The sequence below is a fragment of the Typopeltis vanoorti genome, chromosome 23 (genome assembly GCF_054136105.1).
Source record: "Typopeltis vanoorti isolate ZY-2024b chromosome 23, IOZ_Tvanoo_1.0, whole genome shotgun sequence".
Classification (NCBI taxonomy): Eukaryota; Metazoa; Arthropoda; class Arachnida; order Uropygi; family Thelyphonidae; genus Typopeltis; species Typopeltis vanoorti.
This window is the reverse complement of record NC_143571.1, coordinates 88887955-88908989: the sequence shown is the minus strand read 5'-3', so window position 1 is coordinate 88908989 and position 21035 is coordinate 88887955. Positions and strand designations below refer to the sequence as shown.

The 21035-nt window shown below is 36.6% G+C and overlaps 1 protein-coding gene across 1 annotated transcript in view; it reads right to left on the bottom strand.

The window, feature by feature from the left end:
• The window catches only part of LOC150094046 (uncharacterized), a 430703-nt gene that overhangs the window by 219932 nt on the left and 189736 nt on the right, over positions 1-21035 (bottom strand). The window contains exon 2 of the mRNA XM_090412574.1: positions 18162-18530. Coding sequence (XP_090268700.1) covers positions 18162-18530 — 369 coding nt within the window. The remainder of the gene's footprint in view (positions 1-18161; positions 18531-21035) is intronic.

Genomic DNA, 21035 nt, shown 5'->3' with positions numbered 1-21035 from the left:
ACTATACGAAATGTGGAAGTATTTGCAATAGTTTGCAAATCGTCTATTCTCTCAATATCCTTGACATTGTCTTAACCAGCTTTCTTCCCGATATACAATAGCTGTAACTTATTCTCCTGGCAACTGAGATCACACTCTTGTGCAATTTTCTCTTGCAGAACGTCCTTCCTTCAGCTACTTCGAAACTGGTTTCTTTGTTAGCACAAAGATACCAAGTATTCCTGCCCATGTTAAATTACTGCTTCAATTCTTCTGATCTGAACACCTCCTCTATGCGAGTGACGGATGCAAATCACCCATTGACAAATTGACAAATTGAAATTTGGGTTCATAAAGGATAAAGCAGAATGCTTTCCTCCTATCCAAATGGATGTTGTGTCTGATCTCTAACAATGGTCATGGGAGATGGAAATTCTACTCACCTGCACTTCCTCCTCTTTTTCATCCAGGAAGCACCAACGTTACAGTAGTACCTAAAGATAAAGTTGATGTCCTGGCGTCATTCCTTTACTCCGATTATGCATAGATAACCAAAGCAAATTGCTTTAACGTATATACCAGAAACAGATTACATAGCATCAAAATAAATTAAATAACTTAGATACTAAATGGTCTTCCTGTAGGGTCAGTATATTTCTAATTTTAATCAAACGTTGTTCTCAAGAAAGTACCAACTCTTCTATATCGTCTTTGATATAGAAGTTTTTTTTACAAAGAACCGAGATCTAATTTGGTGATCTGGGTAAGGAAAGGTAGATTGAGATCTTCTTTGCGAAAATAGATCCCAGATATTGGAATAAACAAATCACCTCAATAGTTTTTATACTCAACTGGCACTTATCTCAATACATCGAAGCAAATGCAAATCCAACCTGTTCCAAAAAAAGAAGATAAAATTCTGCCGTCAACCCAGTCTCCGTCACCTAGATCCCTCCCAAAATAATGGAGAAAGTCATCAACAGTCAACTTCTCAGTGATCTGTAGACCAGCCGACTAATCACTGACTACTAGTATGGATTCCTCTACAGTAGAGGTAGACTGACTTCTTAGCCTACCAACAACGATCACTGGACACATGCCCTAAAAATTTAAACAAAAGTAGCCAGTCCATCTTGATATTTCCAGAGCATTTTACCATGCATAACATTAAGGTCATTAAGCAAATTGAAATCCTTTGGTTAACCTGCCACCTTCTATAATTGGGTAGCTAGCTTTCTCTCTGCTCATTCGCTACATTTCATGTGTTGGATGGCTTTCTTTCTTCGAACTTCTTTTTCAACCCAGAAGTGCCTCAGAGCTCAATTTTCTAGTATTCTGTTCCTGAAATGCCTGCGCTTAATCATAAAAAATCTCATCCTAAGCTTTCATGACGATAACACAGTGGCGCACCCAGAGGGGGGGCCAAGGGGCCCTGGCACCCCCAAAGAAAAATGGAAAAAAACACCAGAAAATTTTCCAAAACTCTTTTCCTAATTAAAAATATTTTTTTTAATTTATGTAGTGTCGTGTCTTCTATTTCTATACTACTTATGAATTAACGATCACATAAGGTGGGAATACCCTATAGCTCTCGGGAATCACGGCCGCTGTGAACACAAGGCGAACGAAGTAGTGCTCGAGCAGACCGAGCGCTAAAAATATTTTTATCCGTTCAATTTGGCTCCCCTAGATTAAATCCTGAGTGCGCCACTGCGATAACACATTTCATTCGACGCATTAATTCGACAAAGTATGCAGTGCTCTTACATCCTAAGTCTTAACATTTTCCAATCACTAAATTAAACACTGATTTCGATAAATCCTCCATATGGGATCTCTTTTCGCAAAGGAGATCTCAATATACCTTTCCTTACCTTACCCAAATCACTAAATTAAATCTCGGTCCTTAGACTGACTTTTACATCCAGGCTCTCTTGGAATAAACAAATCACATCAATAGCCTCCTCCCTTTCTGAAAAGAAAATAGGCATTCTTTTCGCTCAAGACCCTACTTTTCACACATATCCAGCTACTAACTCTCAACTAATCCTAGATCCGCCCATTCTTAGAATATTCTTCACATGTTTTGGGTGGGGAACCTAAAACCTCCCTAAAATTCTGAATGCTGTCCAGAGTAGCGTCACTGGGCTTATAAAATGATCACCCCCCTCAGTGACTCACTTCTCCTTGCTGTTTCGGCTATATGTGTCTTCTAAAGGTACTCCCATGGTTCACTGCTCCATCATGAACTAGCAACTATAATTTTAATCTCTATATTTAACTTGTTAAAGCAAGAACAGCACCTGCTCAATATCCATTTTCTGTACAACTGCAAACACATCGAATCTTCTGCTCTCTAAATCAGCTGGTTCATATATACAGTGGGGAAACGCTTCTATAAGCATTTTCCAACAAGAACAACCTTTAACTCTTTAAGAAAAAATATTAATGGATTTCTTCTTTCTCAACATTCACCACCACTTCCACACGCGGTTTTGATGTCTTATCGTGTCCTCAACCTCTCGCATGAAAAAGTTGTCCTTAGTTATAGCGAGAACACAAAAGCCAACAGGTACCTTCTTATAGATGATTATAACGTCTACCTCGGTATAAAAGAAGTTAGTCTTGCGTGTGCGCGATGTATAGCATAGTAAGAGCGCTTAGTTTAAATTCAGATCTACTGAATAGTACTCCAGATACTCTTATGAACCAGCTATCTACCTATAAAAATATTGAGTCTTAGAGCTGTATAATCATCATTATTATTCTCATCTGCCTAAGGTGGATTGAGGCTACCGCGAACAACAACTTTCCGGTGCATTTATTTATATCCATGTTAAATTTATACAAGAGTTCACGTATTTTACGGGTGTTTTCTACCCATTTCTTTCTTGGCCAGAAAGTATTTTTCCTTATACCCTTCGGTTCTTGAGAATTTACTGACTTCGTTCCGGAGGCGGCGTTCTGTACCATTGCCAATTCCAGTGCCACTTTTCCCCAAAAATCTTGATGTTATTGAGTATGCTAGTTTAATTATTTTCTGATCTGCTTATTTGTGCTTATTTCATTACAGACGTTGATAATTTTGGTTTTTCCTTCTGTTTGGTCTCTGTACCATAAAAAACTGTGTCGAGTACCATTGAGCAATATACTTGATTTTTAAGTTATTTGGAAAGATGTGTATTTTTCTAAATATTTGTAAATTTGGCCATAGTGTATTAGAATTATTCTGTTTGATAGTTTAATATACAAATAAAATATTAAGTAAAAAAACACATTTAAGAAATAAACAGAAGAAACTTTGCGTGCTTGTGTACACTAATTGTACCAAATATTAATGCACGTTATAGTTGAAATTAATATCATGCAGGTATTGTTATGAGATGCTGGCTGAAAGAGTAGCAGCGTCTTTACTCTCTTCAGCCTACCGCCCCCCCCCTTCGACTCCCATCCACTGTAGCAGGGATGTTTGTCAGCAGCCAGCATCTCATAGAAATACCTGCATGATATTAATTTCAACTATAACGTGCATTAATATTTGGTACAATTAGTGTATACAAGCACGCAAAGTTTCTTCTATTTATTTCTTAAATGTTTTTTTTTTACTTAATATTTTATTCGTATATTAAACTATCAAACAGAATAATTCTAATACACTATGGCCAAATTTACAAATATTTGGAAAAATACACATCTTTCCAAATAACTTAAAAATCAAGTATATTGCTCAATGGTACTCGACACAGTTCTTTAGGTGGAACATGATTTTCATCGTACGGTGTGAGACAACCGCATCACTTATTACAGGAATTACAGGATTAGAAAGCTCTATGTTAACTTCTCTATATTAGGGTTTCTAGCTTACCTATCCCTTAGCCCACTCACCGCGAATATGTTATAGGGTTCCAACAAGATGGGGTTCCTTAAAAATATGAACAGTTGTTGACGGATTGTTGGCAATTGTTACAAGAAGAGGAAAGAACAGGGACTTTCCAACATAAGGTTGTAAAGAAATCAGTGGTATGTGTTACGATATTATAACACCTTCTTATTGGAGAAATATCTCGAAGCAGATTTTTACATTTTTTCTTTTACTTTCTTCCTTTTTATTTGTAAATTTATAGTTCAATAATACCGTTGGTTGTAAGTGTTATTTATTATTTTATATCCCTAGAAAAAATAGGATTTCTATTTTACTTATAAAGTATAATTCAGCATTTCAATTAGTTTAAACCTTTTTTTAAAAAAAATTAAAACATACATTTATATCACAAACTTTACAATTATATTGAGATTGTGCTAACGATAGGCACCTCAGCAATAGAGGCGTCTTGAAATAGAACATTAACGATTTTTTTTTTTTTTTTTTTTTTCAAAACAAAACGATCAAAACACGTCCAGGCTGAAGGCATTGATAAACTTCCGAGTAAGGTGTGAACACAATTTCTCTGGAAATATATCGCGCGCTTAAAGCAGATGAAAAGTAAAAAGGGAAGCAATGTATTTTTTTGCACTTATCCAATTCTCCGTGTTGGGAAGAAAGGTAACGCGAAACGCTTCTGTGCTGATAAACAAACACGAGAAATTCATTCCGTTTATTTGAATTATTGCAGCTAAAATGTCAGGAAAAACATAACTCACCACCAGAACAATTGAACAGAAACCAACGCAATCTGAAGAGCAGTGTCAATAATACAAGTGTTTCGTTGCTAGTGAATACAGGCCAGATAAGATATGGAGTGTGCCCACAAGCACCCCTCGCCACTCCATTTATAAAGTCAAAACGATGTGCAGAAAACAATCGGAAAAGATCTCATGAGAAATGGCCTCACTGTGTAAATACGAAAACAAATGTGCTCCCAGAAAACGGATACTAATTATGAGTTTCAAACAACAAAATTCGTTTTATTTAATTATTTTCCGGATAAAGAATGAATAGAACAGATGGATGCAAACAGTTTTAATCAATTTCAAGAATAAAAGAGTAATTTGAATGTATAGCTAGTTCATCATTGTGACACTTGCTGGCGCTGATGTCATACCCAGGTTTCCGATTTTTTACTTGCATAGTTAACAGCAGCGAAGATTCATTTTGGAACTTTAGTGGTTCCAATTAAATTCTCTCGCTTTTTTTACGGAATAACTTTTAGGTAAACTACACCCCCCCCCGTCCAAAAAGAAACCAAACTTTTCGAAAATAGAAGAAACTATTGGCGCCACCTGTTGCATCGTTTTGTTGTCGAAAGCGGCAACCTTCATTAGTGTTGTGCCAACTGTTTGTGACATTTGTTTCATTAGAAGCCAAGTTAAAGTGCCAAGAGTGACAGCCTGTTTTGACGAACGGTCGGTCGTCACGATATTCATGCCGTACGCGATGAATTCTCGCTATCAATCTTTAAAACTTCGAGATAAAACTCGCCGTTGACCGTTTGTCCAGGAGGAACGAATTCTTTGTGGATAATTCCCTTGGAATCGTAGAAACAAATTAACATTGTCTTTACTTTTGACTTCTCCAAGCGACTTTTTTTTCGGATGCCCCTCTTCTGATGGTCCCCACTCAGCACTCTGGTGCTTTGTTTCGGGCTCATACTCAAAACAGCACGTTTCGTCACCTTCGACACAGAATTTCAGATGTCTTTTGGAAATTCTTAGTGAAATTTCTGTAAAACGGAAGACTAGGGGGCTCTTAATGAGGTAAAATTAACATACCATAACCGATGGGAGAAGAAAAATCTAAGTGACGCCATATTCCCACCAGTTGGGGATTTTTTTTTTTTCGAGGAGAAAAAATAGAACATAATATACGTTAAGCTGTTTTTCGATATTTGTGAAATACAGTAATGAGACGAAAAGGTGATAGTCACAGGGAGTTAAACAGTTCAAGGAAGCCAAAATTAAACGAGAAAACACTCATTGACATATAATACGCTCATGTAATACAATAATTGATCGGATTTATTTATTAGAAGTGTTATTTGTTATGGTATACGATTTGTATTTTATGTTATTTGAGCTGCTATCTAATATGACTGTCGTATATCACCGTTTGATTTTGTATTGACTGTGTTGCCTTCGTTTATATTTCTATAATAAACGATTAGGGTTAGAATCTTTGATTACACATATGACTGATTACACCTATCAGTCTTTATATCACCAGTTGTGTAGTATTAGTGGTATCACCGTGCATTACCTATACCAGTTGGATTTTTATTATTACTTTATCGTAACACTAAAAACGGACAGACCTTATGATCTGTTCCTGACTGGTCTTCTATTCTTCTCTCCTCTACTTTCTTCTGCGGATTACTTCTCCAACCCCCTCAGTGCTATTAGAATGATTTAGAAGCCATGGGTGACTCTTTCCTATCAAACTGTGATCCTGTCCTTGACAGGACAGGATCACAGTTTGATAGAAAATCCAAGAGGTTGGCTATTAAGATCTCTACCTGAAATCCATAATATATAGTAGACAGGTAAGATGGTGAAGATCTAATTTCTTCCATCTACAATTAGTATCCTGAATCTGTAGATATGTACACAAAGGATGAGTTTGCCTGTTTTGAGGGACAAAAATCCCTAGTTTCCGGAAGGGAAAAAACTCCACCTGCATATACGGCAGCTAACTCATGTTTGACTGAAAAGCCTAGATTAAGGGTATTTTTCAAGCCTCAAAGAAATATATTATTACTTGTATTGCTATAATGCTTTATTGCATTACTGTTGTATTATATTTACACTACCACGTTTACTTTTCTAGTCTTAAAAATCTTAAATAATCCTGAGAGCGGTTCGTGGCGATTTATTTATTTATTATTATTATTATTATTATTATTATTATTATTATTATTATTATTATTATTAAGAGACACCTCCAGGGAATCAGAGAATGATCGAGGGAGCCCACATATTACACACATCAGCTATCATACTTATTCTTGAATTCATTCACACTGCTTGCATTTACAACATCCAATGGCAATCCATTCCAATCACGCACCACCCTCTGAAAAAAAAGCTAGCCCTCACACCCTTCTTGGTGACCTTCATTCTCAGCTTCCAAGGATGCCCTCTCGTCCTTTCTCCACCCTCCATAAATTGAAAAATTCCATCAATTGAAATCCTGTATGACCTTTCAGAAGTTTGTAAGTCTCAGTCATATCACCCCCTCTTTCTCCTGTTAGCTATCTGCAGTCTACAAATTCTCAATAATATTCCTTCATAATCAGTATTCCACAATTCTGGTATCATTTTAACATTCTCCTTTGTATTCTATCCAGTATATCAGAATCGCAACGCAAACCAGGAGACCAGACCTGTGCACCATAGTCCAAGTGAGGTCTTATCAAGGCCTTGTCAAGAGGCAAAATGACATCCTTATCTTTACATGTGAACGTTTGTTTCATCATTGCAATTATCTATTGAGTTGTATTTGCAATATTTGCCACATGGCCGCCCCTAAACTTCAACTTCCTATCTATTAACACTCCAAGATCCCTAGCCTGATCAGTTTCTTCTAGCCTAATCCCACCAATATAATACGACATTGCATAGCTAATTTATTAGGAGAAAAATGCACAGAGAGGTGATAGATGACGGACATGGTGATCAGTTTAGTTTATTTATATAAACTTTTTTATTTATATAATTATAAGAAAGAAAAGTATTTTTTCTTCATTATTCGGTATAGACGATTCGGGTGACTCCAGAGAGGGATGACTAATATCCTTTTAATAACTGACTTTAGAAAGAGCATTATAAGAGTCTTCAAACAGGGAGTAATAACTACTATAAGCCATATAACAATTTAAAGAATTTCATTCTCGGAGAATAATCGACGGACTTGTTCATATTGAGTTGCCTGAAACATAAAGAGAGAGAACTGAGGAAAAAGTACGACTTTAATGACTCGAAGCGGTCCGTTGTAAGCCTTGAATAAAAGTGCCAAAGAGCCTACTTTTATGTTTTCTTGTTCGAAGCTAATATTTCATACGAAGCGATGTGGAAAGAGCTTGCACGAACACAGAACGGCAAGACAAGGAAACGCAAGCCTAGCTTTACGGTAAAATCCATTAGCATTCTACGAGTTGCGTTGTATTTCTAATGTTGTGTAAAGTTGGACGAACCCTCTTCCATTTGGCGGACTGAAAAAACGCGGTGTTCGGAGCATGCAAGAAGCATTTCCCCGCGGAATGCTCCATATTTCTTGTACGCAAGACAAATAACGCTTCTCTCTTGTAAGGCTTCTAATGCCACTAAAACCACGACATTCTTTCTATATCTACTATGTGTCACCGAAAACATAGTAAATGTCACGTGCGAGTTGTATATCCACTCTACCAGCAACGCTACACCCTCTTACATGCACACGTCACTTTAAGATTGTTACTGCTTTTTTTTGGCGTGTGTGTCTCATTCTTTCCTTAGATATAACCTTAAGAAGTCGAGACGACATATCACACTCGGTGACGGACTGCAAGGCCCTTCTGTTGGCGTCTTATTTGTCTCGACGCATTCCCTTCAACCCCCGCATCCCCATAAGTCTTTCTATAGTCCGGGAGATCTGTTTTCAAGAAACATGAAAACACTACGGAAGAGAAGGAACATTTAGTTGATGACTCCACAAAAGATTTTAAACAAAGAATCCAACATTGGTTTATGCGATGGCAGACTGAATTTTTTATTTTTTATTTTTTTGACTTTCATTGAAAAACAAAAAAGGAGATTAGTTGACCTGATGATTATCAGGGAGCGCTTATACCTTTTTTTATATTTTATTTTCTAGAAATTCTCCGAAACGAGAATGGTAAAAATATCTGACATTTCAGTGACTTTAGAAATGCGTTGTAATTCTTTTATGCTTCCCTCGGATCTCGTAGAAAGGTCTCATAGTTTACTCCCTGACCTACAGATGGCGCTGCATTTTAATGTGGAGCGAGGTTTGGTACATATATCTCAAGCACACATAAGAACGGTCATAAACATTGAGATCCTCCTTGGATAAAAACTTCATGCTGGGGAACACTTCATAGGGCTTCGTTCGCCAGTTCCCATCAACAGTCTCAGTACTTCGTAGCTCAGAACCTCCGTAGCAGAGTCGGTTTCGATAATGCCTTTTGGATGGAACACCTGGATTCGAATTCCGTCTAGGACACAAAGTACCTTTATTTGGACTTTTCAACTGAAGGTGGGTTAGCCGATCTCAATACGGGGGGGAACTCCCAGAAACTCGGATATTTCATCCAATAAAACAGATACACTGCCATACGAACACACTCAATTAACAAACATACTACACTGGCTTCATAGCCTTAGTTGCTTCGGCCTTAAATCCAAAATAACCTAACCTAACTTCCCGGCTCTTCAGATTAATTCATCCTTGGGTCTGAATGACTCGGCGTGCTAAAAAATATGTAACTGATGACAATAGATTTCACTTTAACCAATTTATGGAAATAAAAATTAATAATGAGAAATATCCGTCATCATCTAATACAACATGCAAAAAGTTTGCCATAAAAAGTTTCAAAAGATGGTAGAGAGAGTCCAAAACGTTCAGCATGCGTTTTTCTTGTATTGAGCTAATTAAAATTCGTGCTATAGTTCGCCCACCGATTTGAGGTCCCTCGAAACTACTGCGCATGTCAGAAAAAGGAGAATCCATTCCGATAATAGGGTAATCAGTCTGTCTTCTGGGATGTAATAATAAACAAACTGAGTTTGTTTATTATTACAGGGAGTTTGTTTATTATTACAGGTCGGAAAATTTAGCTTTTCTTTTACGAACATTGCTGTTTTTAAAGTGTAACTATTTTGCTTGTATAACAGTTGGAAAAATGTACGTAGAGTGTTAATACGTGCAAATACTGCGTTCTACATAAAACAATGTCACTTCGCTCCATGATAAGTTTCCTTTTATTCCGGGACTTTTTAAAACAAAATCCGATTTCGTGAAGTATTTTCCTTAACGTTTCTCTTTTCCAAGGAAAATTAATTTTTTCTTTAAGCACAGGAATCAATTTTGGAACAGTTGGCACTCTTTTCTCGAATACGTAAAATTCGTGAATAGCTCTTCTTATAACGTCTACATCAAAATCATTCAAAGCTACGGTTTCGATGGTTTTCTTTCTCTGGCGCTTTTTTTTTTTTTTTTTAGGAGATTTAAATTTTGGCTTACCTTCACCTTTTGATTCCCTACGAATTCTTTTAACAGTCGACCCCGATACCCGCAATTGCACTTGCACGTTTTATGACTTGAGAAAGGGGAACAAGAAGACGGCCTTCTGACGATTCTTTTTCGCAGAATGTCAGCACATTATTCAATATTCTTTTGCAAGAGCTACTGAAACGTTTAACAACAGAACTTGTTGACTGTACTAGATCCATCATACAAATTAATAATAAAAAAGATAATGCAAAAAGAGAACAACAAAAATCAAGCTAGTACTAGTACAGCGACAGACAAGAAAGCACGTGATTTCGCATGTTGGCGACCAATTCGTACATCCTTCATTTCTTTCTCCCCTTCAGCATGAATCGACTATTCTTGGCACAAAGCCAAGAAGGGACCTAGAAGTGGTGGGCGAATTATATCATGCTACACACTTCTGATCGTATTCTTTAAGTTCTGTTGTATTGTTTACTGCTTTTGATTAAGGGCTTTTCAGACGTGGACTGAACTGTTGGTTCTTATCAGAAGTCAGACAGAATGCTACAATAACAATATATTTACATTTTATATGTATTTTACGAGAAAGAGTTCACTTGTGAAAAATATATGCGTTGAAGCATATTTGCTATTCTAGGTTTTTATATGCACACATTCTGTTTGTTTTCAGAAGGAGGAGGAAAGTAAAAAATATGTCAAAATTTACACATTGGGATAAACTCCACTCTGGTTAGGTGAATCTTTGAATAACGTAAATCTGCTACAGACGTCATGTTAGTTCTCGAGAAAATTAACGAAAACATTGCGAGTATATTTGATCAAATGCAATGCATGGAATTTTAAGTTGAGACTCAGAAGATGAAGATTTTTTTTTTCAATTTCTGAATAACGCGACAGTGTCATGTGTAGGAAAGTGGTCAGAAACAGAATCTGTTAGCATTTTTCTTGAAGAGATGGAGGTTGTATGCATTGGAGAAAAACAGTGTGGAAAAGGCTGTTCCCAAAGGACATGGGTATGTGGACAGAGGAGGCTGAGACTGACTAGGGAAATAAGACTATCTGTAGAAAAGAATCGTGGATGTGGTCATGGCTGAGATGCTGAGAGGAAGCTAACGTTATGGGTGATTTAGAGGGAAAAATACTTAAAGGTCTAGCTTGCTGAATGATTCTAGAGGACAGGCTGGAATTCTGGTAGGTAAATTAACATTTGTGTTAGACAAAATCTTAACATACCTTCACTTCCAGGTTATTTCCCTCGTTATCTGACGGCAAACACATTACTTAATCGATAGTAAACATTAAAGCTTCTCTTCCAGCTTGATATGTGAAGTTGTAGAATGAGAATATATTATATATATATATATATATGATCCCTTTTCAGGGAGAGATAATCACAGAACATTAGTATAGTCACAAGAAATAGGAGAGGGTGAGGCAGCAAATGAAAGCAAAAAAATGAAGTCAGGAAAGCTTAAGGCAAAGCAAAAAAGTGAACGCCACTTGAGTTTTGGAGATGAATAACAGACGTGTTCATTTGGGTGTGTACCATTGGTTAGTAATAATCCCCGAATTTTGGTAAGGTCTACGTAGAAGCGTTTTTTTTTACGTGGATCTCTGTTCTGGGAGTATATTTTGGGTGTATTTTTTTTTATTACATTTTACCATTTTGTTGGAGCCTCCGTAGCTCAGTCACTATAGACGATGCCCTTTAGTCGGAAAAACCTGGGTTTGATTCCTGTCCGTGACGTGAGGAACCTTTATCTGGTCTCTTTCGACTAAAGGGGAGTTAACCGGTCTCGTACGGAGGTGAAGGTCCACCTCCCCGGTAAAGCGGGTTTTTCATCTCTCTAAACAGAAAAATCGGTCCCGTGAACACACGACTACAGTCATAAAATATTCTACAGCAAGGAAGGCAACGGGAAACCACCTTGCTCATAATCATCTCCATAGTATGGTAGCATATAGTTCCCTCCACCAGCCGTATGGCTGAGGGAATATAGGATAGGACCTTTTGTTGTATTTTTGACATTTTTGTTGTTTTTGTTTGAGGGAGAAAGAAATCTCAGTAACACTATAATTTTATGCAGGCTCTCGTGCTGGTGGGATATTTGAGAAACTTATAAGGTACAGGCGGAGGATTTGTAAACACAACTTTCCCGACCCCACTTCAAGCCTGGCGTCAGCAGCACCCTCTGAAAGTTGTTACACAAGAACTCTCCAAGCACAACTTAGTTATGTAATTTAGAAGATGGGGCATTCGTCAACTGATCGGAAAGGCTCTCGAGTGTTACCAATAGGTTCAGTCTCCTAAACCATCTGGCGACCAGCTTGAGAAACACGTTCATTGCTATATCAGTGATTGGAGGAGGGACTTGTTCCCTAGTTGAAAAATTGTGGCCAGCCACGCCATCACCAGCATCACATATAAGAAGAAAGAGAAAAAGACAGAAACTACAGATCTCATTATAGAGAAGAAACATGACAAAAGCCACTTCACTCATCCAGTAAGCAAGGCGGTCGACGATAGAATTCGTCTGCCAAGTAGAGGGCTAGTTGGATTTTCCTTCAGTGTTGCTCATGGAATTTTTTCTGTTATAAATGCTCTGTTATTAGTGGTAAAGGATATGAAACCATAACAATAATTCTTCTTCCTCTGTATAGAATGTAATAAAATTTCCTATTCAGGATGTGTAAGGGATTTAAAATTAAAAGCAATCTTTAAGAAGAACCGGTAACGAAATACCCTCAGACTTGATGGGTGCCCTAACCAGATCATCAAGAAGAGATTTTAATAATATTAAAAAATAGTTCAAAAATGACCGATATGGGAAATATGGTGCAGCGAGCGATAAAAGACAGTGAATTTGGCATACCGCGTGATCATAAGGCGGTGTCAACAAAAAAAAAGCGAGACTGAATCTACAGTCATTCGCCTTACGGAACGGATCTCGCTATACCTGAAAGTTTCTTGCTTAGGAAATGTTTCTGTAACATGAGGAAAATACTACAGCAGCAGCACTTAGCGAGTACAAACTCCTAAAGATTTTACGTAAACGCTTAATAACATCAAATGCAGTGCGACGTATGATTCATCGATTTGAAGAGCAGGCATTTTGACAGTCCAACCTAGCAATTCAGCAAATGACTAAAGATGTTGCAAATGCCCTTGTTAAGCAGTCAAATGAGAATGCTGAAGGTTTATGTAGTACACCTGCTCTAGCAAGTTAATTAGATTCGCCATGCACAACATACTGTTTTGTGTGTGGCATGGAGAACTTGGCGTAAAGGTTGTACTGCTACCCATATAAATCAGCCACAGAAAATAGTCGCAAACAGGAAATGCTAGCGTCTGAGAAACATTTGCGTTGATATTTCCGGCACGCATGGAGCTGGAGGAGGAGGATTGCCTTGAAACATGATAAAGCACATTTCCATGTTTGTGGAACAGTAAACACTCAAACCTGCCGCATCTGGGTTACACAGAATCCCTGCGCATTTCAACAAGTTCACTTATATTCACTAAAGGTTACAGTCTGGATCGGATGTACGTCCAAGTTCATTATTGTTCTGTCTCTCTTCGAAGAAATACATCAAAGCTGACCTGTGAACCTGTGATATACACGGTAACAGCTGCGCGTTATAGGACATGTGATCAGTTTTGTCATCACGCAACTGAAGCAACGAAGGTGCCTGAACACAGCAGCGTTGTTATGGGATGGAGCACCTCCCCACACAGGACGTTAAGATCAACAATTACTTTGTAAACATTTCACAGAGCATAGAGTAATCAGTGACTCATTTCTTATGAAATAGCCAGACCTTAACTCTTGACTTAACACCAGACCTTAACTCTTGTGACTTTTGGCTTTGGAATTATCTCAAATTCATGGTGTATCGGGGCAAAGTTCTTCAACTGGCAGATTTAAAAGACAAAATCGCACATAATGTGCGAAACCTAACTTTCAAAGATCAGGTGCGTTCAGTTGTAGACAATGCTGTATGGCGTTATCAGCTATTCGATTTCCACAGGAGTCAACACATCGAACTTTACCTCCATGTGTTGGCTTCTATCAGCATATCACATATAGCTGACATGTTGCTAGGAGACCCAAATATCAGCTATATGTGATATGTTTTATATCGCATTATTTTATTAAATAAGCGAAATAAACATCATGGAATGACTTCATTCGTCATTGACTATGAATCGTTTCCCAATCACACATCATCCAGTTCACGTTAATGTATTTTTCTCCGCTCACAGCTCCATATTTACTTTATCCGTTCATTTTTGCATTTCAATATATGCATACATATTTAAATATTATATATATATATATATATATATATATATATATATATATATATATATATATATTTCTTTATATTTTATTGTCAAAATCTTTTCCCCTTTCCTGATTAACATAACCACCAAATCTAAGAATATTTTGTGCACTGGTTCTCTCTCCACAGATTGCTCTGAATGAGGGTGCTTTAATTTGAAGCACCATCTATATTAAGGTTTATGCACTCATTGGAATTTTAATTTTAACTGAACTGTATCTATGCAAAATTAATCAAAAAATAATTATGTCTTCAAGTACCGTACAATTACTGTTGGTCTGAAAGAGTTTAAAAAGTTCCACATTTGCATTCTAGAACAGGGTTCAAATTATTAGCTAACTCTTAATTCTCCCAAGGAATTACTGTATTATAGGATTTAAACTTTCATAGTTGAATTCACATCCGACTTGGTTCGCCGATTGGTTAGCGTTTCCTCTTTTCAAACAACGGGCTGCTTGGATTTTTTTGATTGTCTTTAGGTATGTGTGCGTGTGTGTGTGGGAGGGGCGGATTTCATTGCCCAGAGTAAGACTACAACGCAGTCTATTGTTGACTTCAAGGAGTTCCATGTTTGAGCTCTAGAGGGAGGCTTCTGCGCCAAGTAAAAATATATATAAAAATGACAAATATATAAAATTAATAAAATAGGACAAAATCCTTAGCCCTTGGCGTGTGTGGGTATTATTTAATTTAAATGAATTAAAAAAGATACACATAGTTCTGTAAATGTTTATGTAACAATGAATCAGAACCACCCTTCAAATTCATATTTCAGTTACTAACGCAGTTCATAATTAATGTGAAGCAAAAAGCTATTTTATTATAATTTTGTATTTCTCTTAGTTTTTGCTGAACACATTGTTTTTCAGAATAAGTTTGAGCTACTTTTTTCATATGATGGGGATTTCTCATTAAGTATATACAAAGGCAACTCGTGGGAAAGGTGGATGAAGCTCTACGATCATTTCAGTGTTTAACTAAAAATATTGATTTACTGATCTATGCATATGTCCGCGCGGTTAGCCTAGTGGCTATGCGCTTCGCAACCATATGCTTGGGGAAGGAGTGTCCTAGGTTCGATTACCGTCGACGACGTGAGGGACTTAGTATAGCAGGGTTCCCCCACCCCAGTTTATCTGGGATTTTTCATCCCGCAAGCAGGCAAACGGGCTCTTGAACACACACGGATTACAGTCATGAATATCGCCCTTAGGGGATGCAGCAGAGGAGTGGCGAACCGACTGTATTAATACGCCAGTAACCCCTCATTAGGAGAGGACTCAACCTTCCTAATGAGGATAGCGGATGTAATGTATAATACATAAAACTGTATAAATTTTAATGGGAAATAACAAATTAGTAATTCGTAATTCGATTGAAATCACAATGCATCTTCATTAATATGACTCTTCTATTGACTCAGTGTAACACATCAATTTTTTCTTCTTATTATTAATTTTCGTATTATCAAAATAAAAATGCATGATAAATTGCAAAATGCCGCATACATGACACTGGGCTCAATAAATAAATGACTTCGAGTAGTCATCCATTTAATGAGTCAATTATTTATTGCACTACTTTAATAGAAGAAATCCTTACCTCAAGGACAATTCAATCATCCTGGAGAAATCTGATTAATTAGTACAAAGAATGTTATAAATATACGATACGTATTTGCTTCGGTTTGGTGTGCAGTAAGAAGCGGTTTTCTGTGGGAAAAGTTATGTTCAGACCCAACAGATGTTCAGCATGAACATCTCTTTAGTCTCACGATCCGCTGAGATCTAATTGTCTTCCTCGGCTCTAAAAAGAGCCAAGAAAAGCAATCCTATCGGGATATTATCTTTACTTCTTTCCCAGCCTTCTTTTTAAGTCCTCGGATCACTTGAATATATTTCTCCGAGTTGAACAACTATCTCAGTCCATCTCTTCTCTCAATTTAAACTCACTCTTGAGTATTTTTTCCAATTTTAACACAAATGTTTATCTTGACAAACCTTTGTATTTGAGAGAAAACGAAAAACTGTTGTCTTTCAATCGCTTTTACTCAGCCTTTCCATTGCATTAATGAATACAAGAAAGAAGAGTGCAAATGATAATTCAAGAAACTTACTTGAACATCTTGCAAAGTCCGAACACACACCTAAAAGGACTTAGAGTTCACTAGTAGAAAGTGCTTTTAAGAAAAATCTTACTTGAACTAGAAGGAAAATAAACGTTGCCATCAATCGAACCTTTACAGGATTGATAAAGGTGGATTTTGCTGCATCTCCAGAGAGTGTCTCCATTGATTCATTACGTTTGGCAAGTGACGGTCCGTTTGTCGAAGAACAGATTTTTCATCCCTTTGTCGTCAACATCTTTCTAGCTATCCGACTTTTCAGAAATGAAGTGTATTCGATAGCAGTGCACTCTGCCAATAACATTTCCCCGTAATCTCCCAAAGGAGGATGTTTTCAACAAAAGAAAGAAATGTCAACAGCTCACACACCGACAGAGATGCAAATTCTTACAATGCACTTTTCTCCGTTTATTTATTTGGTTGGTATAATCCTACCGGTTGTCAGCGGAATTCCTGCTATTGACTCAGATTTCTCATTGAGTCTGTTTTGCTTCTCCAGTTGAAATCCACACTGCGAACTCTCATTGGGAAACTCTGTGGCCTGCTGAGGGAACAAAGTCGAAGCAGAGAAAGTTATGGCTGAACTTTGTTTGTTTGTCGGCATTTTCCTTTCAGGCTGAGCAAGAAAGAAAAGCCCTAAAAATCAGATAAAGCGATCTTTAGATCTCACATATATATATATGAGATATAACTCGCTTTACGCATACCCATTTTTTTTGTTACTTTAGTTTTTTAGATGTTTCTATGGGAGGAGGGTTCATTCACTTCAAGCATCACAGTCGTTATTTCGTATTGTTTTGTTCTGAAATACTGATGTATTACGTAAGTTTATTATTCACAAAGGATAATAGAATTCAAAATAAAATGAACAAATAAATATTTTCTTATTTTTAGTCCATTTTTATTCACATTCTTTATTGCATCAGCGGCATAAATTCGCTACAATTTAACCGATCTTAGTCTCAAACGACAATGACTGCTTTGAGCTTTTATATAAAGATGAATTTGTCAAAACATCATGTTAGTTAGCAAAAAACCATGCTGTAATTTATTTGCTAGATTTTTGTTTATTGTTATTTATTAGTATTGTATGTGTTTTCGATATGTCTATTTTTATCCAATAATAATTTCGCATTTTAAATATGATATACGCCATGAATAAAGTAAATAAACTTAGGAATAGCAGCATGCATTGGAGTAACTTTTACAGATTTCTTTGCGAAGTCACTTACGGATTTTTATTTTTATATTTTATAACCTACAGCTCATCACTGCCGAGCATGGGATGGGGATAAGGATTGAGAAAGAAGAAATCCATCGTTTTTTTTTTTTTTTATTAACAATATATAAATATTAGTAGAGTATTTATCGTTAAAAGGGGATCGTTGAAAGCGGTTTTATTTATTTATTTTCAAAACATTAATTTATAATACGAATATTGGGTTAAACAGTTATTCACACTGTTCAGAAAAAGATAAGACGGTAAGTTGATAAAATATGATTGTAAAATACCCCCCCCCCTAAAAAAAAATCCTCTCTACTTACCGTACACAGTCATTTCTTGTTCCCGGGAATCCTGTCCAGCCAACGACGACACGACGCACCTATATTTCCCACTCAACTCTGTAGTCGGATTCTGGATGCGCAGTGCCCGGTATCGAGAGTACGTGTCAAGAGTATTGGCAGAAAACTTTAGATCCAGACGACCGTGCAGGATGCCGGCCGAGTGCCGAGAATCGAGTTCGGGAATCCACTGATACACTGGCTCTCGACTGTCGTTAAAGTACCACTTGACTACAAGGCGGAGGTCGTTCTCGGTGTAAATGTATTCACAGTCCAGCACAATTGCATCTTCGGTGCCATTCTGGACCCAGCGGGGAACCGACAATCGGCGGATATCCACGGACACCAACGCTATGAAGAAATAAGTCAAACTGTAATTTTCGTAACAATCACAAAAATGAATAAAAATTACAACATAAATAAATATATTTAATTTATTTAAAATAAGAAACAAACAAATTTATAAAATACATTTGTTTATTACGAGGGATGGAGGCTGAAAAGTTCTGATAAACACCTAGAACAAAAATGATAGTAAAAAAACTGATATGAAAAACCGGAAAGAACATATCTTAAAACCCTTTGATCCTCATGCTTCATGAAATTGTAATAATTTGTTCTTTTCCTTTTAGGATATAATAGAAGATATGTCAGAGGTTTTGAAGACACAAAGATGCGAGCCGTCATCAAGTTTTTCGTGCTGCAAGAAAAGTCTGCAACTGAGATTCGCCAAACGTTATGTGAGACTTTAGGGTACTGTTCCCCAGCATATCCAACAAGCTTCCAGATTGGTGGCCAACTTTAAAAACCGGGCATCCGGAGACCCCCATATCAGGAAGACCTTCCACAGAGAACATACCTGAAAACATTGATGCCGTGCATGCCATGATTCTTGATGATAGAATAGACAAATACTATCTGAAACATTCAAAAGACTCTGGAGATATCCGGGTAACGAGTTAGGGGTCATTATCCACCAACATATGGACATGCAGAAGCTCTCAGCGAAGTGGACAACCAAATCTTTGAATGCCGACCAAAAAAGAGAACGCGTGCTGTCATCTCAGGGGATTTTGGGTCATTTGGAGAAATAAGGTGTAAATATTTGGATCGTATTACTGTAGACACTCAAACATAGCTTAATTACTACGACTCAGAGAACAAACAACAGTCAATGGAATGGAGGCCCAGAGGTTCTCCACGACCAAGAAAGTTCTGAACACAAAAGTCAGCAGGGTAGGTTCTTGTCATTGTCTTTTGAGATATGGATGGTGTAAGAGTTCCTTTCAGGAACTCTTACCAAGTTCCTCAAAAAAGGTGAAACTGTTACAGCAGCAGTTTATTCAACAGCGCTGAAGGAATTGAAGGAAGTCCTGAAGGAAAAACGTTGCGGGAATCTGAGCAGAGGCGTGTTGCTTTTACAAGCCAACGCCCCTGCTCACACTGCTCATAAAACCCAACAGACAATACGCATCTTGGGCTTTCGTTGACTGTCTCACCACTTTGAAAGGAACAAATTTTACCATAGATGATGAAGCTATATGATATGCAGCTGAAGACTGGTTTGTGCAAAAAAGGAAAGAGTTTATATATATATATATATATATATATATATATATATATATATATATATATATATATATATATATATATATATATATATATATATATATATATATATATATATATATATATATATGAGATAAAAAAATGAGGAGATTAAGAAATTTATCAATTCCGGCAATTCTAACCCAGCACGGGGTCTCTCAGTGGAAAAACGTTGCTTCAAAGAATCTCAGAATTTTCCTCTAACAAAGCAGATGAACAAAAATTATAAATTTTCAGACGTAATACAATCGACTTGGGAGATTTTTAAAAGCTCAATGAGTTCTTAAAGGCAGAGAAATTCAGTTCACCCACTTAGACAAACCAGCCTGAAAGCACTCTCTGTTAACAGGCAAAAACACACCCCTGGCCTTAATTCTCTATAATCAATGTTTACATCATTCATAGTTAATTAATTTTTGCAATTGTAAGGTAAAAACTGAATATGAACTAGAAGACAATCTTTATAAAATGAAAGAATGGGCAATCAAAAGAAAAGAAGCACTGAAAAAGTAGTGAACAATAGATATCCTGTACGAACGATAAAAGAAATCAATAAACAAATAATTATACAGTATTTTTAAAGAGTAAATTTGTTTTAAAAATCTCTTCCGAAAGCTGATTCATGAATATTCCCTGGAGACCCGAATCAATAGCAAATTGAATAATCGCTTGCAGTCGTGGTCATTGCATTAGTGGGTCTTCCAGGAACAAAGAATATTTGCATTGTTTTTTTGCAAGCAAAAATTAGAATATTTAACAAGTTTATCACAAAATCACTTACAAAGTTAAGAAAAAAAGCGATTTTGTTAAAGTGTACAATATACGAATTGAAAATAAAGAGATTAGCGGATAAAAAATGTGCATTAAAAATTACATGAATCGAAAATATAGCGTTGAAAAGAAACGGAAAAAGAAATCTAAAAAGTTAAAGGTGACGAGTAAGGATTTAACGATGGAAAGTGCTTAATTAAAATAGAAACACAAAAATTCTATGCAAAGAATACGGAAGTTAAAAGAAGAGAGTGGAGTACAACAGGATGCTCACGTCTGATAAATTTATCCCGAAGAAAAAAGAAATCATTAAATTTTTAAAATGTAAATTATATTAGGCGGAGTTCTAATTATGATTTTAGTGGATTATTTCGCGACTTCCTTATTAATAATAGGGACATATTTCCCCCATATATTAAAGAAAGTGAACAGCTAATTAAATTAGAAATATAATTGTAATATATAATTCACATAATT